This window comes from Lithobates pipiens, unplaced genomic scaffold (assembly GCF_037356315.1).
Source record: "Lithobates pipiens isolate NorthernLeopardFrog02 unplaced genomic scaffold, aLitPip1_a1.2 Scaffold_16, whole genome shotgun sequence".
Taxonomy (NCBI): domain Eukaryota; kingdom Metazoa; phylum Chordata; class Amphibia; order Anura; family Ranidae; genus Lithobates; species Lithobates pipiens.
Genome location: NW_027507748.1, coordinates 384,527,118 through 384,550,690, shown reverse-complemented (window position 1 = coordinate 384,550,690; position 23,573 = coordinate 384,527,118). Strand labels below are relative to the sequence as shown.

Here is a 23,573-nt window from a genome sequence, read left to right as displayed (position 1 = left end):
CAGCGGGGATCAGAGCAGTACAACTCCAGCACAAGTAGCAGAGGTAAGATACTCTGATCTAGGGGGGTATTGGAGAGGGGTGGGCTCACCCCTTCCAAGCCCTTCACCACCCCTGATGCTTGGTGGCAGTCTCCCATCCCCGCTCCTCATCCCCATCCCATTCCCTTACAGCTATGATGTGCATAGCTAGCTAGCTACTGCAACTCTGTTCCTACCATGGAATTTTTACAGGTCGGAACTGCAACCAGTAACTAGCTATACGCTGTGCACATTGTAGCTGTAAGGGAATCTGGTTTCAGCTCCAGTGTGTGCTGTGTGTGGAGCAGGAGCTCTGCCTGTGTTCAGGCTGTGTACAATGCCGGAATGGGAAATGCCAGCAGTGACCCCCCTGAACTGTGCCCTCCTACCCTCCTCTGCACTGTGCCCTCCTACCCCCCTCTGCACTGTGCTCTCCTACCCCCTTCTGAACTGTGCCCTCCTAACTCCCTGCACTGTGCCCTCATGTACTGTACACCTCTACCCCCCTGTACTGTGCCCCCCCCTGTGTTTTTCATCCTCCTGCCCTCCACTAGCTCTCACTTCTGCCCCATGTCTCCCAATATAGCCTCCTCCCTTGCTGAGGACAGTGTCATCTTAGCCTCTATTTCAGGGGTGTCCAACCAGTGGCCAGGGGGCCACATGTGGCCCGCGGAGCCCTCTGATGTGGCCCTCGACCTCCTGCTCTGGGATAGAATAGAAAGAATACTGTTATTAAAAGTCAGTTTATTACTAAAATCACAGTGTATATATGGGCATATCTTTTCTGCAGTGGTTAATGGGCTGCTTTCAAACTGATCCGCAGGTGCAGAGCAGTTTACCTGTGGGTTACCTGCACTGAGCCGTAGGCTTCTATTATTACCTGCGAGTTTGGTGAGCTTTCTGAAAGTGCATCAAACCTGCAGAATATAATAGAAAACGATTGCAAACTGCAGGAAAGCCAAAGGTACACTGTGTTGCACATGTGATTCGGGTAAACCGCAGCACATCAGTGTGAAAGCACTCCTTTCACATGGTCAGTCCAACAGTCCGACCAATTGGACCATCCATTCACCTCTAAGTAGTGGCAGATATAAACCGACTTGTGTTCTACCTCCAATGCGATCCGCAAAAAATTATCATGGGCTGCGTCCATGTCCGCTCTGCAAATGCAGAGTAGACACAGACATGCCATACACCACTCCACTCGCTGTGGCCCGTGACCGGTTACCAGGTAGCTTAAGTGGCCCTCACTCTTCAAAAGGTTGGGCACCCCTGCTCTATTTAGATGATTAGTTGCTATGCCACCAACCATTTGTGGGTTTGCAAGATTTGTTGAGAGCTGACATAAGCAAACTGACAAACAGTGACAGTTCCCACCAGAAGCCTGCCCTAGTTTTAGTATACACCATGCAGATTGTAAATAAAAACACTGCAGAAAACAGCATTGGTATGTATGATTGACCCCTTTAAGGCAGATATATGCAGTAGCAGGGCGAATGGAACTTAATTCCCAGCTGCCATATACAGTATAATGGGGGTGGGAGTAGTTTTAAGTATAATTTTGTTTTTGACTGAACTTTCACGTTATATTTGAGCACCACTGACGCACATATTTGTTGCTGCAAATGTTACTAAAGGTCTTCTATTGAATTTAACATAGTAGAAAATGTAAGATCCAGGCTATTCTCTCTACCTGCTAATCTCTGAAGACTTGTCTAGAAAGCAGACATTGATGTAAACCATATTGGTTTGAGCACTAAGCTATAATGGCATGTTTTTTTGAATGCTTAGCAGCAGCTGAAACATCTCCTGTTGACAGATGCCCCATTTGCAACATATTGTGACCATCCACTGGCAGATCTGTCACCAAGAGCTATAGCCTTTTCAGAGAGATGCCCGAGTTCACTTAAATAATGTGCCAAAGGAACCTGGCATGACTTCATGCACATGCAGTGTAAAGCCTTTTTCCCTTTTCAAATTAAAACATTCTGCAGTCAGTCTGAGAAAAATGTTCCAAACTCTGCTTGCAATTACAGTATGAGAAGTTCTGATGGAAATGTGTATTTGTGCTTTTATTAGATCCCTACACAGACACATTTGTTGCTTTGGAAAATTGATTGGCAGGGCGGAAGCTCAGGGATTCCTCTAGCAGAGTGGATGATAATGTTAATTCAATTTGTCCCAAAGTGATATATAATAAGGGCAGTGATAATTTTTATAGGAAACGCTATAATCATATTATTATTTATATAACATATATAATCATATTAGTGTAAATGTGTGTGTGTGTGTGTATATATGTGTGTGTATATATATATATATATATATATATATATGTATGTGTACTCTGCTCTTGTTGTTTTAACTTTGGATAGTAAAACTTTTTTTTTTCTTCCAGTAAATACCTTATACAGCCCACTTCCTGTTTTTTTCTTGTCTGGTAATTAGCCTAGGCTTATGACATCATGCACAGCTCTCTTGTGAGAGTTTGCCAGGAAGGGAGGGCGGGGGGTGAGTCATAAGAGGGCCAATAAGAACTGCAGAGCTGGAGGTGTGCCTCTGTGTGTAAATCCAGGATGTGAACAGGCAGCAGCTTCAGCTGCCCACAGTTAAAATGGTTGCAACCAGGCTCTGTGGCAGGAAATATCTGCAGCATATTTGGCAAGTACAGAATCACAGTATATGTAAAATAATATGCAAAGTGGTTGGAGGGAAGCTTCTGAATGGCAAAGATGTTTTTATTACAAATGATGTGAGCAGACTGCAGTTCCTCTTTAATGTCTGTGGACTTTTATTCTTGTATGTATGATCGTGTTCAGGTACATGTCACCTGTATGTGTGCTTGTGTGTGTGTTATTTTATACAGAAGCAACCTTATTTGGTTATTACCTTTCTGCACAGTGATTGCACTTTACTGCTTTTTCTCACAATGCAAGTCTGAGTCAGCTTACTGATTGAAAACCATGCAGTCCCTGCAAGGCTGATATTTGATCTCAACATCTGTTAAAGCCAAACTGCAGGCAATTAGCTGTATAGGCAAGTGAAATATAAGGAAGCTGATTTATATTTCCATCCAAAAAGTTTTGAGATTTAGGGTGAATTTTACACATTTAAGTAGTTACAGGCATTTTACTGCATTGTAAAATGCCTGTCACTGCAGGACACACAGAAAACAATTGTTTCCTGTGTGTCCCATTCACACTGCAATGCAGTAAAAAGCTGCGATAAAATGCGGACATGCTGCATATTATCTCAGCATATTGTACAGGATGGCATATCGTGGTACAGAAGCGCAGTACATCGTGCTGCTGTACAGTGGCATGAAAAAAGTGTACTTTTGCAAACGCCAAATAAAGTTAAGCGAGAAAAAAAAAAAAAAAGAGCTGCGTGGTGCACTGAATTGTGCACCACAGTTGGTAACAGACAGCTGCCAGACTGGTAAAGTGCCCCAGCAGTCCGTTCCTATGTGAATCGGCCCTCACACAACTGTGGTGATCTGAACGGAAGTGGGAGTAGGTACCTGTCAAAACCAGGTACCCTCCCCCCCCGTGAAAAATGTCGCAGTGGAGGGGGGGTGGTACAAATAAGCGGAACTTCCCCTTTTTTTGCTTAAAGTAATACAACTGGGTCTTGTCCTTCCCCCAAAGTGTGACTGGATAGTGAAAGGGAAGCAGCAGACTAATGAGCTCATCTCTCCATCACTCTGCTCTCTCCTCCTATTAGCATGTACCTTGTTTGCACATGAGCACAACTTACTGTCTCCTTTTTGCTGCTTTTTCCTCTTCCAGCCTAAGCTCTGTTGCAGTGGCTAAACTCCTAACTAGCGTTTAGCTTTAAGCAACTAGGCTAATTTTCTTTTTATTACAATAACAAAAAAGGTATAAACACACACTGTAAAAATGACACTAAGAAATTCTTTAGAGATTCTGGTAATAACAGTCCTTGATCTCTGTCAATCATTGTTTTTGTAAATACTCTTTACATGCGTTGTAGACCTGTTACGTTGTATAATGCGATTGTGTTCGTAACTCACCAGACATATTTGTGACTATTAAAAGATAGACCTGTGATATTATATACTATATATAAATTTGCCTTTTTGGTCCTTTTGTAGAGTTAAAGCTGCTCAGACTGAACTGGGTCAGCAGATTCTAGCTGACTTTGAGGAAGCATTTCCATCTCAGGGAACAAAGGTAAATTTATTTATCTCCTATTTTTTTCCTCTTTTAGTGAATGTTTCTTGATTTATTAGTGGATAAGGATATTTAGTGTTACTTTAACAGGAGGCTTTGGGCGGAAACTGGCACTCCTCCTATAAACAAGGGGAGAACATACAAATTCAGGTAGGGTTATACCTAGACCCTAACCGCATAAAGTAAATGTGCCAACTACTTGGCCACAATGCATGCTAACACATCCAGTAATTATTGTTTAGCCAATGGTGGTCAGAAAATGTAGAACTTATGCGTGAAATAGTCAGTAGGCTTCCATCAGTAGTAAAATGGAATTTGCAAAGACGAATCACTAGCTGTAATATTATTTAATATAATTTTATAACTAGCAGTTATATGGTGACCAAATGCTTAATTTTATTTGTTTGTTTTAGCCAAGGGCATTAAACTAAATTTCATCACTGGCCACATCAGCATTATGGTTGCCCTCAAAGTAGCAGATATATATATAACTAGATGTCCAGGGCACCCCCCCCCCCCCCATATCATATATCAAGAGCCTCCCTACCATCAGAAGTCAAGAGTCCCTGACCATCCTTTACATCGCAGTGCACCCCCTCCACCATCTTGTGGTGCTCCTGAGAAGAAGCTGGTGGAGGAGCTGAGAAGTAGAAAGTGCAAGGTCTGGTGGAGGGCCAGAGAAGGGCTGGAGTTCGCTGCCAAAGTCTTCTGAATGCTGGGACCAGGGAAGGCAGAGATGAGAGGGTGCTACAGAAGTGCAGGATCTGTAGGAGGGGTTCTCTCCTCCTCTTCTGCCACCTCTGAGATGGAGAGGGTAGAGACGAGTCTCAACGCAGCTGCACAGAGAAGTGCAGGATCTGGTGGAGGAGTTTTGTCGTCCTCTCTGCTGCTGACTACTTAGACAAGGTGGGAACAGAGACCAGGGGGGTGCTGCAGCTGCCAGAAAGGTGTGAGGATCACATGAAAGGCCCGTGTGTTTGACACCAGTGATCTCAGTTAACTTTAAAGGAGTTGTAAAGGCAGAAGGTTTTTTATCTTGAATTCTATGCATTAAGAGAAAAAGCCTCCTGTGTGCAGCAGCCCTCCTCAGTCCCCATAATTCTTATCTGAGCCTCCTCTCTGTCCAGCGATGTCCACAAAGTCCCTTGGCCATCCCCGACTCTCCCTCCTGATTGAGACACAGGAGCGCCACCATTGGCTCCCATGACTGTCAATCAAAGTCAGCCAATCAGAAGAGAGAGGGGGCAGGGCCGAATGGCAGCTCCGTGTTTGAATGGACACACAGAGCTGCAGCTCGACTCAGGTGCCCCCATAGGAAGCTGCTTGCTTTGGGGGCACTCGACAGGAGGGAGGGGCCAGGAGAGCCAAAGAGGGACCTGAGAAGAGGAGAATCCAGGCTGCCCTGTGCAAATCCACTGCAACAGAGCAGGTAAGTATAACATGTTTGTTATTTGTTTAAACAAGACTTTACAATCACTTTAGGAAAATCTGCCACAGCTTTTTCCCCTAGAAAATGTTAACATTTCTGTGCTAGTTATCCAACCCAGTGAGGCTGCTAACATAGTTAACATTTGACCAGGAGTCCAGGTCAATATATATTATATGTTCCAGGAAATTTGACATGTTTGTCAATTTAATTAATTTTTACTAAAACTGTTTTACATCTGTCATCTTATTTATATACTTTCTTCTACGTTCTTTAATCCTTGTAATGAAATATTTTGTTTAACAAATATATTCCATTTATTAAACATGAAAGATGATTTGGCACAACCACACTTTGTTCACTCTGCCTTGGTATTCCATGTATTACTGAATGTACTTTCATAGATTGCTGGAAGCAAGCAAATCCTAATGGTCACATATGTTTTTACCAGAGACATGGAGGACCCAGCAATGTCCTGCGTGATGCCTGCTTGGTAGCGAATGTCCTGGATGTCCGGATTAAACAAGAAATCATCAAGAAATTCATCAGGCAGCATCTCTCTGAGTACTCAGTGCTTTTCCAAGAGAACCAAGATGTAAGAATAATTTAGTATCACTACTTCAATTTGATTGTTATTGGGGAGAAGCAGCAGATGGAGCCAGTCAGTTGTGCTGTGTTGTAAGAGAGAGCAGAGAGATGAGCCCACCAGCCTACTGTTTTTCTGTTCAATGTCCAGTAACTAAATGGAGGTGTGTAGCAGACCTATAATTAATGTACCACCGCCAATAAAACAAACGGGTCTGCTGCCCTGTCAGACAGGTCTGTGTTGTGTGGCAGAGCCATGTAAAGCTTTGAAAGGACAGAAATAGGAATCCTTTGTCAGGCAAAATGACTCTTTATTTCATCAGTGTAATGGCCCGTACACACTATATGAAAATCGACAGTAAAATTTCATCCCACGAACGATCTAACGATTTTCGAATCATTGGCATGGTTCTTTTCGACAGCTGATTCCGTTTTTTTGGCAGACAAAAGCTAAAAGTGCAGACAAAAAATGTGTTAAAAAAATTGAAATGTGTAGTGCATGCTCAGAAACGAAAGCACACATACAAAACTATTCGACACATTACGTCTGAAGTTGTATTCTGTCGTACGAGAATTTTCGTATGGTGAGTAACGACATGAAACTAGCATGCAACAAAAAATGGATGAACGGTCGCCCGAAAATCTGACTGTGTGTACAAGACTTAATAGGTGTGTGCCTAGAGTGCAGTTTTAGGGTCCATTCACACAGGCATATGTGTGTTTTTCTGCATGAGTGCAGGTTCTTTCTGGCAGAAGATCCTGCAGAAAACATGCATTTAAAGTACTTGTGTTTAGATGCGTAAAGTGTTTAGACCTGTACAATTCTTTATTCATTCATATGAATGGCTACACATTTACAAGCATACACGTTTATGCACAAAATCTGCAGATGTGGATGGGCTTGATTGCTATAGTGCTGTATTTAGACGCACACAAAACTATGCAGGGTGCACCTCTAAACAGTGTTTTTTGCTGTCCGTGTGAATAGTGCCCCTAAAGAACCACTGTCTCTCTTCTATTAGATCAGGCATCTATGATGTGTTTTCTGAAAGTGGACCAAAGATGCAGCATGCAGGAATTTTGATGTATTCAGTGTATTTTGGCCAGGGGAAGAGGAGTCCCTATGGGGGGGGGGGGGATGCTCCGTGATCCCCACATCACACATGGTTGTGTTTGATGTGGGGATCTGCCAGTTTGTTTGTTCAACCCGCTTGTTGAATCGGTTGAAAAAACGAGGGGGAAAAAAACTGAATGTGTATACCCTGCTTTAATGTGCAACAGATTTTATTGCCAACCCATGGAATTGATGTGTCAGATCAACAAAATGCTCCAACATCAACATTATGTAGTAGTAGACCTAAAAATGACCCAAACTGTTTCCAGTAGGGATGAGCTTTGAGTTCGAGTCGAACTCGTGTTCAACTCAAACATTGCCTGTTCCTGGAACAGTGAACAATTTAGGGTGTTCACAGCAAATTCGAAAAGCCGCGGAACACCCTGTACAAGTCTATGGGAGAAATCTAAAATGCTAATTTTAAAGGCTAATATGCAAGTTACTGTCCTAAAAAGTGTTTGGGGACCTGGGTCCTGCCCCAGGGGACACGGATCAATGCAAAAAAAAGTTTTAAAAACGTCAGTTTTTTCGGGAGCAGTGATTTTATTAATGATTAAAGTGAAACAATAAAAGTGTAATATTCCTTTAAATTTCGTAGGGGGGGGGGGGGTGTCTATAGTATGTCTGTGAAGGGGCGCATGTTTCCCGTGCTTAGAACTGTCCCTGCACAAAGTGTCATTTCTGCAGAAAAAAAATTCATGTAAAATCACTTGCGGCTATAATGAATTGTTGGCTCCCGTAATAAAGAGAACACTCATTGAAAGTCATTGATTAAAAAAAATAAAAATAAATAAAGCGTGGGGTTCCCCCAAATTCAATTACCAGGCCCTTCAGGTCTGGTATGGATATTAAGCCCCGCGTCGACTTAAAACAAAAAAATGACGTGGGGGTCCCCCTAAAAATCCACACCAGACCCTTTATGCGAGCCCGCAACCTGGCAGGCCACAGGAAAAGAGGGGGGAACGAGAGAGCGCCCCCCCCCCGAACCGTACCAGGCCACATGCCCTCAACATTGGGAGGATGCTTTGGGGGTCTGTGACAAGGGCCTCATCCCCACAACCCTGGCCGGTGGTTGTGGGGGTCTGTGGGCGGGTGCTTATCAGAATCTGGAAGCCCCCTTTAACAAGGGGACCCCCAGATCCCTGCCCCCCTGTTTAAAATGGTAAGGGGGTACAAAAGTACCCCTACCATTTCACAAAGAGAGTGTAAAAAATAGTTAAATAAGACACACTTTTGAAAAATTCCTTTATTAAAAATAACAAAAATATAAAAAAAGATTCCAGTGGTGGTAATCCATTTTTGCTTTCCATCATCTCTCCGGGGTCCAGCGATGGCTGATCTGATCCAGCGCAGCGCATCCATCCATCTTCTGTCTCCACGGAGGAGACACTGTGGGGATCCCGGCGGCCTGACGTTTGTTATATGCGGAGGGCGTGCCCAGTCACCTGACCCCCCCCAGTCACCTGACCCCGCCCCCCCTCTGATGCTAGTGAGGAAAGCCGGGCTTCCCCAATGACGTATGGGTGACCTCGCCCCCCTCTGATGTAACGCAGGTTTCCGTTACATCAGAGGGGGACGGGGTCACCCACACATCATTGGGGAAACCCGGCTTCCCCAGTCGCGTCAGAGGGGGTGGGGTCAGGTGACGAGTGGCCCCGCCCTCTGCATATAACAAATGTCAGGCCGTCGGGATCCCCGCAGTGTCTCCTCCGTGGAGACAGAAGATGGATTGATTCGCTGCGCTGGATCAGATCAGCCATCGCTGGACTTTAATAGGGTTCTAAAGTTCACACGAAGTTTAGGTCTGTTCGCAAGTTCTGGTGCGAACCAAACAGGGGAGTGTTCAGCTCATCCTTAGTTTCCAGTATAGCTCCCTATGCAATACTATTTTTTTTCATCCCCAGGTGTTTTCTAATAAATATTTTATCATCTGATTTACTAGAATATTTGTTAAAATGTATCTAAAATGTAAATTGTCTTTAATTTTTATTTCCGAGCGAGGACGGGAATTTATGTACCCATTGGGGAAATTCACCCTTTCAATCTTTCCTAGTGACCATCATTGGGAAGAAAAGGAAAATACAACTTTTTTTTTATTTTTAAGCTGTAACTAGAGAAGAAATAGAGGAGAAACCTTCTAATTGGGACACTTGCTCTAGTTGTTTTTACAGAACAGGAAGCAAAGGGAAATCATCTTAATGGTTTTCTTTTACATAAACTTTAAATGCTTAGTTTGTATTTATCTTCTATATTTCTGTCTATATGCTGTTTAGGTGTTTGTCCTTTTTATATGTGACAGGTGGCATGGCTTGACAAAATTGACAGACGTTATGCTTGGATTAAACGTCAACTAGTGGATTATGAAGAGAAGTATGGGCGCATGTTTCCTGTGGACTGGTGCATGACTGAGCGCATTGCTGTTGAGTTTTGCCATATAACCAGGTAAAATATTTTTCTTTCCATGCATTGAAATTGCAATGCAAACTCGTTTTGCAGCAGGTTGATGCTGTTTAGTGGGTCAATAGCAGGACAAAAGCACCTATTTATAAACTATAAATGGTCTCAGAAGTGTCTCAAAATGATCGCAAATGCAAACAGTATGCACCTAAAAGCAAGCTGCTTTTGCCCATCAGCCAAAAGCCTTTAATTGCTTTGTGCAACAAATCTAATGTATGCCATATCAAAAATAAAACACTTTGTTCTTTTAGAAAAACAAGTTAGTTCATTGGCACTGATCAACTGAATTATGTCATAGCTTTTTATTACTCAGGGATCTTCTGTATTTTATTTTTTTATCTGCAGTGGGTGCACAAAAGCTAAACACCAGTAGGTGAGCCAACAAAGGGCAAATAGGGTGTGTCACTGGTCCATCTCCTGAAGAATTAGGACACCTTCCTGATCCCATGGGGAGCAAGGCTCCTGATGGGGGTGGTTTAAGACTCAAATTAACCTAGCCAAAAGGCCTGGCAGACCCTTCTTCTCATGGACAGCTAAAGCCAACCTCCAAGTACTAGGTAAAGGCAGAGGTGGAAGGAACCACGTATGTTCCTCATAGAATTCAGGGTAGGCCCAAGGATTCACACTCTCCATCCTGAGTGAAAGGGAACACAAACGTAAGTGCAGGTGACACACGTGGAGAAAAAAAACCAAACAAGTCATCACTGCTCATATCAGGAGGCACTGGGCCCCTTCATACCTTACGTGGTGCACGCTATATTCGGTTTCCTTGCCTATCAGGAATATCCCTCGGGACCCCCCATCATACCAGCAGGAGCACTATACAAACAGCCATCCCAACCATAGGGCCAGAATGAGCTGTGGAGCGCCCCATACTGGACACTGATAGCAGTTGCTACACTTGATCTTAGACAAAAGGCTGAGAAGCGATCGTTGGTATTAGGATTCCCAACACTGATTTATGATTCCGTTTCCTCTTGCAATGTCTTAATGAGAGTCTCACCCTGCAATTATTTGCTATGTTCATTATGGAGAATGTATTGTAGGAAGTATGACACTGTTTGCCTTTGCAGTGGCTTTGTCAGTCGGGAAGAACCAAGAATTTCCACGAGTTGGTGTCTAATTGCTGTGCATCCCTTGAGAGATTAAAGTAATTCAGATTGCCAGCAACCACATATAAAATATCACTTTTGCATGGATCTGGTCTTTAGGGATTCCTTTACACTTGACTTCACGAAGAGAAGTTCATTAAACAAAAACCAGAACACTTTTGACTAGAGGATGACCAATATGGGTTTTTCTCTGGCCGATGCCAATATTTAGATAATTCAGGTGCTTTTGGGGCGAAAAAGAGCACCTGAAAAGTGCCTGCAAAACTGCTCCCCAGCAATCTCAGTGTGAAAGACCAAGTGCGATGCGACTGAGGATGTAAAAAAAATAAAAATAAAGTCCTGTAAGCAGCATCTTTGGAGTGGTGTATACCGCTCCTCCACCACTACACGGGTGCATTTAACCCCTTCATCGGCTGCTAGCTGGGTTATAAGCGTCCTGCTAGTAGCCGAATAGTGCCGCTAAAATTACAGTAAAGCGCCGCTAAAACTAGCAGCGTTTTACCATCAATGCCTGCCCGCCTCAGTGTGTAAGCAGCCTTAAGTAATAAGTGTTACAGAAAATTTCTTACATTTAAACAAAACAATCCTCCAATCAGTTCACTTGTATAATTTAGTTAAACTATATCTTAAATATTAAATACACAAAAAGAGGTAATCAAAACTTTTGGATGAAAAAAAATGGGCTAACTACTGTTTTTTTTTTTTTTATTTATTAGTGTATTTTTTCCAAAAAAACTGTGTTTGAAAGACCGCTGCGCAATTGCCGTGTGACATAAAATATTGCAAAAACCGATATTTTATTCCACAGGGTCTCTGCTAAAAAAATCAATAAAATAAATAATATATATATATATATATATATATATATATATATATATATATATATATATATATAATATAAAATTATGCTTGGGGGGTTCTCTTTTCTTGCAGAAAATACAGGATTTTTACTTGTAAGCAACAAGTGTCGGAAAAGATTTAGTCTTCAAATGGTTAAACTGAGAACATTGATAAGAATAAACATTGTATCTCTTTAGATTCTTTTCTCAGACTTGGCAGGCTGCCCAGAGAGGAGAAAGGAGTAACTTCTCTAGGGGAAGACTTCAGGCAACTTGCATTGACTTCTATTACAGAAGTCATTTGCAAGTCCAGCTGAAGTTTTAAATCTGCCGTTTTTATCAGCTCAATCGGCCGATGCCGATTAATTAAAAGACGCCAAATATCGGTCGACCTCTACTTTTGGCTTTGTTTATTCTAGGCACCTGGTTCCAATGCTAGATACAGAAAAGTAGTGGAGGGAGCATATTTGTTCTCTTGACCCAGGTTTTGCAAATTAAAGCGGAGGTCCACCCTAAAGTGGACCTCCGCTCATCGGAACCCTCCCCCCCTCCGGCGCCACAATTGGCACCTTTCAGGGGAGAGGGGGGTGCAGATACCTGTACAGTACAGGTATTCTGCACCCACTTCCGGGATAGCTCTCTGCGGAAAGGGGCGTATATTACGCCCCTTTCCGCAAGTGCCCGCCCCTTTCCGCAAGTGCCCCGCTGCCTGCTGGGAAACACACAGATCCCAGAGGCAGCGGGGACCGTCCTTATTGCGCAGCGCGATTTGCGCATGCGCAGTAGGGAACCGGGAAATGAAGCCGAAAGGCTCCATTTCCTGATTCCCATACCCAAGATGGCGGCGGCAGCACCCGAAATACGATCTACAGATCGGCTTCGGGTGCCGACATCGCGGGCGCGCTGGACAGGTAAGTGTCACTATTTTAAAAGTCAGCAGCTGCAGTATTTGTAGCTGCTGGCTTTTAAAAAAAAAAAAAAAAAAACGCGGAGTCCCGGTGGACTCCCGCTTTAAGTACAATTAACATATCCTTCAAAATGTAGAAGTAATTGCATGAGTTTTTAAATGGCTGCATTTGTCTGCACACCAAGTGCAAACTAAGCTGGAAGGCATTTTGACTTCTAGTGATACATTAAACATACACCGGCCCTTGTATATGAAGCTGCTGCTTTTTCCTACCTGGATTCTCCAATTCATAGGCTTCTTCCAACATGCAGACATGCATGAATTGTTACAGTTATTTATTTATTACAGGTATTTATATAGCACTGACATTTTATGCAGAACTTTATTTAATGTTGTACATTTACATCAGTCTCTAGTCTCAGTGAGCTTACAGTCTAAGGTTCCTAACACACATACATACTTTGTATACACTTACATGGGCCAATTAGCCTACCACCTCCTTGAAGAATGGATGGAAACTGGAGTACCTGTAGAAACCCAGGCAAGCAAAGAGAAACTACACCCACCAGCATGTCTGAAATGATGTGATCTATTGGCTTTGACATCAATTTTATATACTGTTTATGCATAGACTGTAGGTGCCTGTCATTACATGGCAGTTTTATTACTTTCAGATGCTGAGGAAGAACTTCACAAAATACTAACGGAAGAGCAGTATAGTAGTGATTGCATTTCTCCATCACATTAACCTCAGATTTGCGCATTTACTGCTGTTCCAATTTTAATCATCAATAATGGTCATTGCTCCAGTTCGGTCTGTGAACTCTTTGCGATATATATATATATATATATATATATATATATATATATATATATATATATATATATATATATATATTATAATGTATATGATTTTCTGTAATGATTCCAGACCTCTATACATAAATGTAAACCTATTTTGCAACGCATAATGGCACAGCAATCCAATGTGTCTTTTGGTGCATAGTGCCTTTCTACATAATTTATTTTCCTAGGTGCCAACAATTGAACCTAGAGTTCACCTTTTCAGAAATAAAATCTATCTTTAAGGCTTTTAGCTTGGATGAAGCGGTACAAACCTTACTCGTTATTTAAGGGCAACATTCATTTTCTTTATGCTGTAATGAGAGCTTTCTGTGAAATTTGTACAAAATGTAAGACCTTGAGCTGCCCAAGTACTTGATTCAATAGTTTAGTGGTTCAGTCTGTACTGAGTAGACTCCAGGAAAAAAAAAAAGAAATCCCCTGGAGATGAAAAGTATCCATAGTACCAGAGCTTTTATAATACCCTTTATACCTGTCATTGTTCTCTCTCTAATGAGAACTGCATCTGCTGCCAAAGCTTTGTTCTTCTACTACACATGCTGGCTTAAACCCCTTATGAGTTGTACCCTGAACTCCTCACCTTTCCACAAATATGTTTCTTGCCCAGTCCTAACAAAAAAAGAACAAGCCTGAAACGTACAGTATGTGGAAAAGTCACTGGGGTCATTTCTGTTCGGAATGGCCCATGGCTTTTTTAGTCTGATCATATGTCAAAAAAAAAAGCGCTCTACATTTCATTTACCTGCACTTTATGAAACCACATATAACTTGCCACTACATTTTATCCTCATGTTTTGACAAACATTTTATAATTGGTTTCAAAAAGTTTAATAATAAATATACCTTTTTGCGTGCCATAAAAAGTTGTTGTTAGTCTTGATTAAATAAACAGTATTCAAAGAAGTTGTAAACCTTTACATATATATACCCGGTGAAGTGACTGGCCTCAGGTGATACGCAGAGACTAATCCTCCTACATACATTGTGTCTGTCTATCTGCAGTCTTCTCTTCTCTACAGCCAATCAAAGTGAAGCTACACTCTGCAGAGTTCAGTGGGGAGAGCTCTGAGAGCTGGTTGGAGAAAGGGGCACACGCCCCTTCACACAGCACGCAGGGACAGAACTGAGGCTGTCCAATCAGCTGGAGGTGCGTCCCCTGTCCCCATTTTTCTCTTGGTATCAGGAAAACTTGTTGCAAATGATTCATGCTGATAGCAGAGGAAAAAAGCAGTAGATAGAAATTACACTTTGTGCTCCTAGTTGAAACGAGTACACATTATAGAGGGATAAGCGTTGCTTATATTTCATGTGTGAAGTTTACAACCACTGAAAGACCAAGTACAACATGTAATACATTGCAGCACACCAGTCCATAGATGTGGTGTCTGCATTATTGTTTAGTTCAGGGGTTTTTTCACCTGTTTTTGCCTGGCGATTCTGATAGTGAGAGTTGTCACCTCAGGACTTCCTGTCCTAAGGTGACAAATATCACTCTCTCTGTATTGTATCTATTTAGCAGCATCGTTTTGACTTTAGGACCAAAAACGTGTCCGAGCTACAGAATGCCTCAACCTCTATCACCATAACATGGGGGACATGGGGTGTTCTGTAATGTAAAGAGGTGGTCTGGAGCAAAGCTGATAACACTATTTTATATGACTGCAGAGTACACAGGATAGCACTGAATTTTTGGCAGAATCAACAGGTGTTTTTTTCCTTGTTCACCATTATTAAGCAGTATTAATTATGCATTTTATCGTGAATTTTTAATTATTTTTTAAATTTTTTATAATTGTGTATTGGGCAGCCTTGTTCCCACCTCCCAAAATATAGTACTGCCAGGCAGATAACACTCCTACATCCTGGTGTAACTGTCCAGTTCCCTTATTGGATGGTTGATTAGCAAGGTCACAGTGATAATTCGCTGTTCAATGAGCAGTTTTAAAGGAGAACTCCAGACACTTTTGAAGTCTTTTATTTTCTTATTATACTTATCTCCACTGAGAGCTCCTGATATGTACAGGGGGTGCTGCACTTCCAGCTCCCCTCTGCATTGGACGGTGTCTATGAGCATTTTCTGGTGTTCTGCCTCTGTCTTCCTCACTTTGCTGTGCCATTGACAAAGCACAGCACTACAGTAACATTTGTGCTGTGTTTTGTGAATCACACAGCAGAATGGGGGGAATGGAGGCAAATCACTGTAAATAGTTTTGTTCATAGACTTCATTCTGATGAAGTGGAATGCGGGAAGTGCCGCTCCCCCTGTACCAGGAGTTTTCAGTAGTGCAGAGAGTATCTGAAGTAATAAAGAATGAAAGTGGTAGTGTGAGACTTAAGCATTTTTAATAAATATAAATAGCGTTTTCATCATTGGGCTATTAAGCTGAACCAGGCGGTTATAGTGATAGGGTTGTGTGGAACACAAGACTGGCTTAACAGGCTTAAAAAAATACTTTGGCAGGTGACATAGTTCACTTTTATGTATTTTAAATATAAAGTACTGCTTCAGTATAGTGGTGGAAGAATGAATTTAGTTTTATAGCGTTCATTTTTTAATGTTTAATTCATGTTGCTATTTTCTGCAGAAATGATCTTGCAAAAGTCATGAGGACGAGAGCAAAGGAAATTGAGGTGAAGCTTCTGCTCTTTGCTATTCAGAGAACCACTAACTTTGAGGGTCTCCTAGCAAAAAAGTTTTCAGGCTGTACCTTGACGGACACTGTTGTGGTAAGATGAGAAATGATTTAGTAGTCAAAAGTAGTATGTGTGCGCATTGCCAGTAATATACTCTAAGGCCCTTTTCACAGGGATGGACTGATTGGGTCCAACTGTCAGTTTTTTTTAGGCGGACTTGATCGGACTATCCATTGCTCTCTATGAAATGGAGCAACATTGCTCTGCTAAAAACAGATGGATTGGAATCCTATCCCCATCCGTCTGGTGATCGGATGGCAGTTGGCTGGAAATGGACAGGTGGTCCATTTCCATCCGACAGCCCAAATAGGACAGCGGGCTGTGTCCATGTCTGCTCTGCATCAACGCTGATGCAGAATGGACAATGACCTGTCATCCGCTTGCTCAGTGGAGATATCCCGTGCTATGCAGGCGGATCAATTGGTGGACTCTGCCAGTGTGAAAGGGGACTTTGGGTTTGGTAGTTTGCATTACTGCAGCTCTCTGGATGCTGGAAAATGTCTATTTCATCTGTTGTGAAAAGTTTGAACAAAACGGTGTTTGAGGCTGGGTGTACAATTATGCAAATTGGATGTGGGGGCGGCTGTGGAGCGCACTGCAGAAGGGTACTGTGTGTCTTTGGCTCAGTTTCAGGTCTGAATTCAGGCAAAAATTTGGACCTGATTTGCCCCTGAAACGGTGAACAAGAGACGCACTGGATCCCTCTGCTGTGAGCCGCTCTGCAAAATAGTGTGAACCCATGAAAGCAGAACGGCCACTGTAGGAGAGGAGTTAATCGGGCATTGCACTTCTTTTTTTTTTTTTTTTTTCTATAATATAGTATATTATATATAATATATAGAATAATATATTCACATATGTATCCAATCTGCATAGAATTACACAATTTATTAATCACAAATCACATGGCTAGATTCATAAACTGCCTAATTTTCCTAAGACCAGACAAACCTACATGCATAAACACTGGAACATCAAAGTTATGGATCAATGACTCTTATGATGCGATTGTTACTTCTGTGTTGTTTGATTGGGTTGACGTAGGAAATTGGTTATGTCTCTCCTAAGGTTTGTGAACAAAATATGCGTTCTCAGAGTACAGATAAGATAAAACCACCTTTAGCTCAGGCTCTTAGGAATGTTCCTTTTTCTTATTGGTTTCTTTTATTTTTTTTTGCTAAAGGCATTTTATATACTACCCAATTCCCCCTGATGCAAATTCTACTGATAGTTGGTTCATTTTTGGAGGTCATGGGATGACTTACGCAGAATGTGTTGTCTGCAAGAAAAATTTCCTTGCAGTCATTTTACTAAGTGACAGAGCTTGAAAGTTTTCAGCTACAGTATGAATGAATGAGGGGCCATGCTGAAGCATGGCCGCTCACACAAGCTGCTACACAGCCCAGCCTTTTAATTGGCACATAGGACAGACTGATTTACAGACTTGATCACTGCTAGCTGCACCTTTTGACACGTTCTGTCATACAGACATTCGAAAAGAGGATAGGACAGTGGTGAAGACTAACCAACTTTTTACATGCATTAGCTGACTGTATTAACTCTTTCCAGACCATAACCCCAGTCCCACAATACATCAATTTGGTACCACCTAAAATGTATTTAAATAACAGGGACTGATACCCCACTAAAAACAAATTACTATATAATGTACATCAATTTCATAAAGCTTAAACCTAATTCAAAAAGCTTGAAGTATTCCACCACCAACTACATATGTTGTACATAAGTACAACATATGTAAAACTAGGCGATTCAATCACTATACACGTTACAATGCACCATCATAGAAAAATCATATGTGCATTCCCAAATCTATAAGAAATTGAATTTATTTAGACTTAATTATTGCATCATTAATTCAGACGTCTTTTACATAAATAAGTATCAGATTTCATTCCATAAAATATCTTAAGTGATATAAACTACCCAAAAATCCATAATACATAAAATCCACATAATGATAAAATAAATACAAATTAAAATACGGTTTAAAAATTATCAAACAAATATTATTTTTATTTTTAAAGTTAGAAATAAATAAAACCAGGAACTGCAAAAACCTAAAAATCACTAATAAAACAGTTGATATTGATTTCAGCATTAAGGCCCTTTGAGGTTAGGGTATCCAACTCATAAATTCATTTAGTTCAGATAGGGATTAATATTATTGTATATGCCTGCCGTAACTCCAAGCAGCAGGGGTAAGACTTAAATTTTGCCTGTATGAATGCAATGCAATTATACAAGTAATTGAACTATTTAATATAGTTATCTGAAACCCTTCTTCATTTTGAATTACTATGATCACTTTGCACTAGATGAAATTCTGTATCAGGCTGGCAGTTGTAGTGCCATATAGAATTGTTCAGATTCAGAATAATAGTGGTAAATGGCACTTCTACTTTGATAGCCTTATTCTACTGTGCTAGTGTTGAAGCGGGTCAAAGAACCTGCAAAAGCTGCTTGGGTACCAGTGTGTCAGAAAGTAGAGATGTCCTTTCCTAGTAGCCTCAGAGGGTGGACCTTGCAGACTTCTGTGTAAAGTGGCCTACTGCATGGGCCAGAGTGTTCAACAATACCTAAATAGGATTGTGGAGAACCTTTGTTTCTGTGTTCTTAAACATTATTTTGTTCTAACAAGCTGGCTTCGTTAATAAACTAGTACAACTAAGTAACCCATAACTACACTGAGTTAATGTCTTTTGGCAAGACATCAGTTTACATATTATCATTGTTGTATTTTATTCAGCATACAAATACGCTTCTAATTTACAGAATGCAATATATTCACGTGTGCTTTTCATTATCTCAGTGCAGAGAATGCTGGTTCACCCAAGGACATTAAAAAGGGTCAAAACACAGCCGACATAATTCTTCTACAAAAAAAGGCAGACTATTAATTTTTATTAATGGAACGCCTATTTAATAACAAGACCTATTCAGTCATATTTAACCAAAATGTCATCAAGCTCTCCTTAATATACATTTTATATGGTGTGTGGTGGAGTTCCAGGCCTATTTTTTATTCTACTTATATATTTATTGCCTTGAAAAAGTATTCATACCCCTTAACATTTTCCACATTGTGTTATATTACAACCAAAAACGTAAATGTATTTTATTGGGATTTTATGTGATAGACAAACACAAAATGGCACATAATCGGGAAGTGGAAGGAAAATGATAAATGGTTTTCAATTTTTTTTTACAAATATCCCCAACTAAAATCTAGAGGAACCAATTGCCTTCAGAAGTCACCTAATTAGCAAATGGAGTCCACCTGTGTGTAATTTTAATCTCAGTATAAGTACGGCTGTTCTTTGAAGCCCTCAGAGGTTTGTGAGAGAACCTTTGTGAACAAACGGCATCGTGAAGGCCAAGGAACACACTGGACAGGTCAGGGATAAAGAAAACAAAAACAAAAGGAGGGCTTAGACTTCATAGGTACAGAGACATTATATTCTACTAAAGATCAATTTATTATACATAGAACAATATTAAAAACACAGAATTATATACAACAGTATGCAAGGCCTAAAAATAAGTAAACCATATAATATTTATGACAAATACAGTGTTGACCACACCAATTGTAACAGTACGGTAATTCATCAAGCCATTAAATTAAGGTATACACTTGCAACTGAATATTACGACTGGTGGAGCTCTACATGTTACGCGACTTGCGCTTCTTCAGGAGCTTCATAGAGACGAACTTGCTGAAAAAAACATAGCAAAATCAGAAAAAATATATCTACAATTGCTAACACATCGTAAAACAATTTACATACATAATTATAATGCTGTGCGGTCTGAATCGCCTCAAGGCACTGTATGTAAACTTATGAGCACAGCTATAGAGATAGATAGATATACAATATAGTATTTTTATTATATTATCTTATGTTGTAGTCCCCTTTCTGTTAGATATAACATTATTTGCACAATAAATATTTTACCAAATCATAATTATTGTTTAAAACAAACCTTTGTATAGAACATAAGAAGATTGTCATTGGTCTCTTTTCCTTATAAAAATTTGAGTTCCTCGGCTGTTGTACTGATCCAATGGCATATTATAAATTCAAGGGAAACCAATAAATACCTATATCAGAGCTGCCTCACCTGTCAATGGTGCTTTATGTATGTCCATTCAGTCTTGAGATTTACTCATGTGTCAAACAGCACAACCAGCCTGGTGACCTGACATTACTCTTTAGCAGTTAAGCAACGCAACAAGGGTTACCTTCTTGTTCCCAGCTTGTGATTGGACAGTGAAAGAGCAGCAACAGGCTGTTGAGGTGTTCTCTTTGCTCTCTCACCTCACATGTAAAATCAGGACACCCGATTAGCCCTATATACTACCCATCTCTCTACCAGTCTTTGTACTGCTCTACAGGCAACTACAAGACACTTAAAGTGGTTGTAAACCCTCACATATACCCATTGAAGTGATAGGCCTCAGGTGAAACCGAGAGGAAACCAGTCCTACATAATTTGTATCTATCGTCTGCAGTCTTCTCTACATCCGTTCAAAGTGCTAAAATATAAAGCTTGTGTGAGAGTTCAGAAATAAAGCTTACGAAAGTGCCATACATCGTATCTATGTGTCTAAGCATTTGATATAGTGCCCCACAAACTCTTAATCTACAAACTTAGGTTGGTTAGTATAGACTATAGGGTTTGTTCTTGGATAGAAAACTGGCTGCGGGGGCAAGTCCAAAGGGTGGTGTTAATAACGTGTACTCGGAATGGTCTAGAGTTGTTAATGGGGTACCCCAAGGCTCTGTCCTGGGACCAATCCTGTTTAACTTATTTATAAATGATGTAGAGGATGGGATAAATAGCTCAATCTTTGTTTGCTGACGACACAAAAATATGTAGTGCAATAACATCACAGAAGGATATAGAAACTTTACAGGAGGACCTGAATAAATGATTGGAATGGGCTACTAGATGGCAAATTTAAGTTTTTAACATTGGTAAATGTAAGGTAATACACTTGGGGGTTAAAAATATAAACACAAGTTACTCATTGGGGGGAGAACCTTTAGGGCAGGGGTGGCCAACCCGCGGCTCCCGAGCCGCATGCGGCTCTTTGCCTGGTTCCGTGCGGCTCTTACGTTACTTACGCTACTGGCTATGAACTTCCTTATTCGAGTCGAGTCGTACGTCATCATGTTCGAATCCGTCAAATTTTTCGGCCAGAACTCTGCCGGACCCAGTTCCTACCGAGAAATTCGCTCATGTGTGTGCTATTCCGACGGACTAAAACCGACGTTAGTGCAGCTATTGGCTACTCCTGGCTATGAACTTCCTTATTCGAGTCGAGTCGTACGTCATCACGTTCGAATCCGTCGGAGTTTGGTGTGATTGTGTGGCCAAGTCCGCTCATTCGGAAAGTCCGTCAGAATTGCAAAACATGCTTCAAATTTTTCGGCCAGAACTCTGCCGTTCGCCATCCGCTCTCATACACACCTCCGCTCACCCCTCACTCTCACTACCCCACCCCCTTGCTCTGTATTTACGTCAAATGCACACGTGGGCAGTTTTTCAGTAAGAGCAAAATGGCAGGGAAAAAATGCACAGCAAAACGAAAATATGAAGAAGAACACAGGACGTTTTTAACAAAGTGGGAGAGTTTATATTTTTTTGTTGAACGTAATGGAAAGCCATTCTGCCTTATGTCAGGTGTCCTTGTCGCATTTCAAAGCTTCAAACCTTCAGCGCCACTTCAGCTCACTCCATGCTAACATCGACCAGGAATTTCCAAAAGGGACTGAACTTCGCAAGCACAAGTTGGTTACTTTGAAAAGTCAGACAGAAAAGCAAGCAAAGTTTTTCAAAAAACGTACAAAGCACACAGAGACTGTAACGCTTGCATCGTATCAACTGGCTTGGAACATTGCACGGGCCAAAAAGCCATACAATGAAGGGGAGTTCATTAAAAAATGCCTCTGACATTGTTGAAATCTTGTCTCCTGAAAAGACAAACTAAAACGAATGGTATCAGACCGCCAACTGTCCCGCCACACTGTTGAGCACAGAATATCAGACATTAACACGTCTATTCAGTCAAAGTTGCACTCTGATCTTCAAGCTTGTGAGTATTTTAGTGTCGCATTAGATGAGAGTTGTGACATACAAGACAAGGCTCAATTGGCAATATTTGTACGGTCTGTGTCAAACGATTGTTTGATCAAAGAGGAACTCCTCGATATTATGCCTTTAAAAGACAGAACCGTGGCATAGATGTGAAAGATACAATGATGGATGCATTTGTGAAAGCAAATCTGCCCATAGGGAAACTAACTGCAATAGCCACAGATGGAGCGCCAGCCATGATTGGAACTGTGAATGGGCTTGTGGGGCTGTGCAAAGCTGACCAAACATTTCCAGAGTTTTGGAATTTCCACTGCATCATACACAGCGAGCAACTTGTGTCTAAAACATTGAATTTGGACAGTGTCATGAAGCCTGTGATGGCAATCGTCAACTACATCCATAGACATGCGCTTCACCACCGGCAATTCAAGAATCTCATCGCTGAGCTGGACCAAGGGCTTCCAGGTGACCTGCCGCAACACTGCACTGTAAGGTGGCTGTCAAAAAAGGCCAGGTACTCTCTCGCTTCTTCCAGCTTTTGGATGCTGTGAAACTGTTCATGGAAGAGAAGAACAAGGACTATCCACAGCTCTCGGACCTCGAGTGGGTTATGGATCTGGCCTTTTTGGTTGACATGCTGTGTCACTTGGACAAACTGAACCTGACCTTGCAGGGTAAGTTAAAAATGCTGCCTGATCTGGTGCAAAGTGTGTTTGCATTTGTCAACAAACTGAATTTGTTCAAGGCGCATATTCAAAAGGGAGATTTAACACATTTTCCCACTCTACTAAAAGCCAGTGGGCAGGTCACCAGCGCCGTCCTGAACAAGCAAAGAGCCAGATATGCAACACTGGTTGAAAAGCTGCACGAAAGTTTTGTGGCCCGGTTCCGTGATCTACAACTGAAAAGGCCACAGATTACGTTCCTTGTCGACCCATTTAACGCTGAGACGGACTGTTTGAAAGCCCCGCTAGTCATAGATGAGGGTGCAGCTGAGATGGAGATGATTGATCTTCGTGAAGAGGACAAACTGAAACCTGCTTTAAAGGAAGGGACCATTGAGTTTTGGAAACTTGTGCCTATGGAAAAATACCCCAATGTCAAACGAGCTGCACTTAAGATACTGTCAATGTTTGGGTCAACATATGTCTGCGAGTCTGTGTTTTCCACCCTGAAACACGTGAAATCGAAGCATCGGTCTGTTCTGACCGACACCCATGTGAAAGAATTGCTTCGAG

General features: G+C 41.4%; 1 protein-coding gene across 1 annotated transcript in view; it reads left to right on the top strand.

Moving 5' to 3' along the window:
- Nucleotides 1–23,573, top strand: part of VPS53 (VPS53 subunit of GARP complex) — a 221,713-nt gene that overhangs the window by 70,243 nt on the left and 127,897 nt on the right. Inside the window, exons 8-11 of the mRNA XM_077482250.1 lie at nucleotides 4,133–4,211; nucleotides 6,089–6,232; nucleotides 9,636–9,778; nucleotides 16,101–16,242. Of these exons, the coding sequence (XP_077338376.1) occupies nucleotides 4,133–4,211; nucleotides 6,089–6,232; nucleotides 9,636–9,778; nucleotides 16,101–16,242 (508 nt within the window). The remainder of the gene's footprint in view (nucleotides 1–4,132; nucleotides 4,212–6,088; nucleotides 6,233–9,635; nucleotides 9,779–16,100; nucleotides 16,243–23,573) is intronic.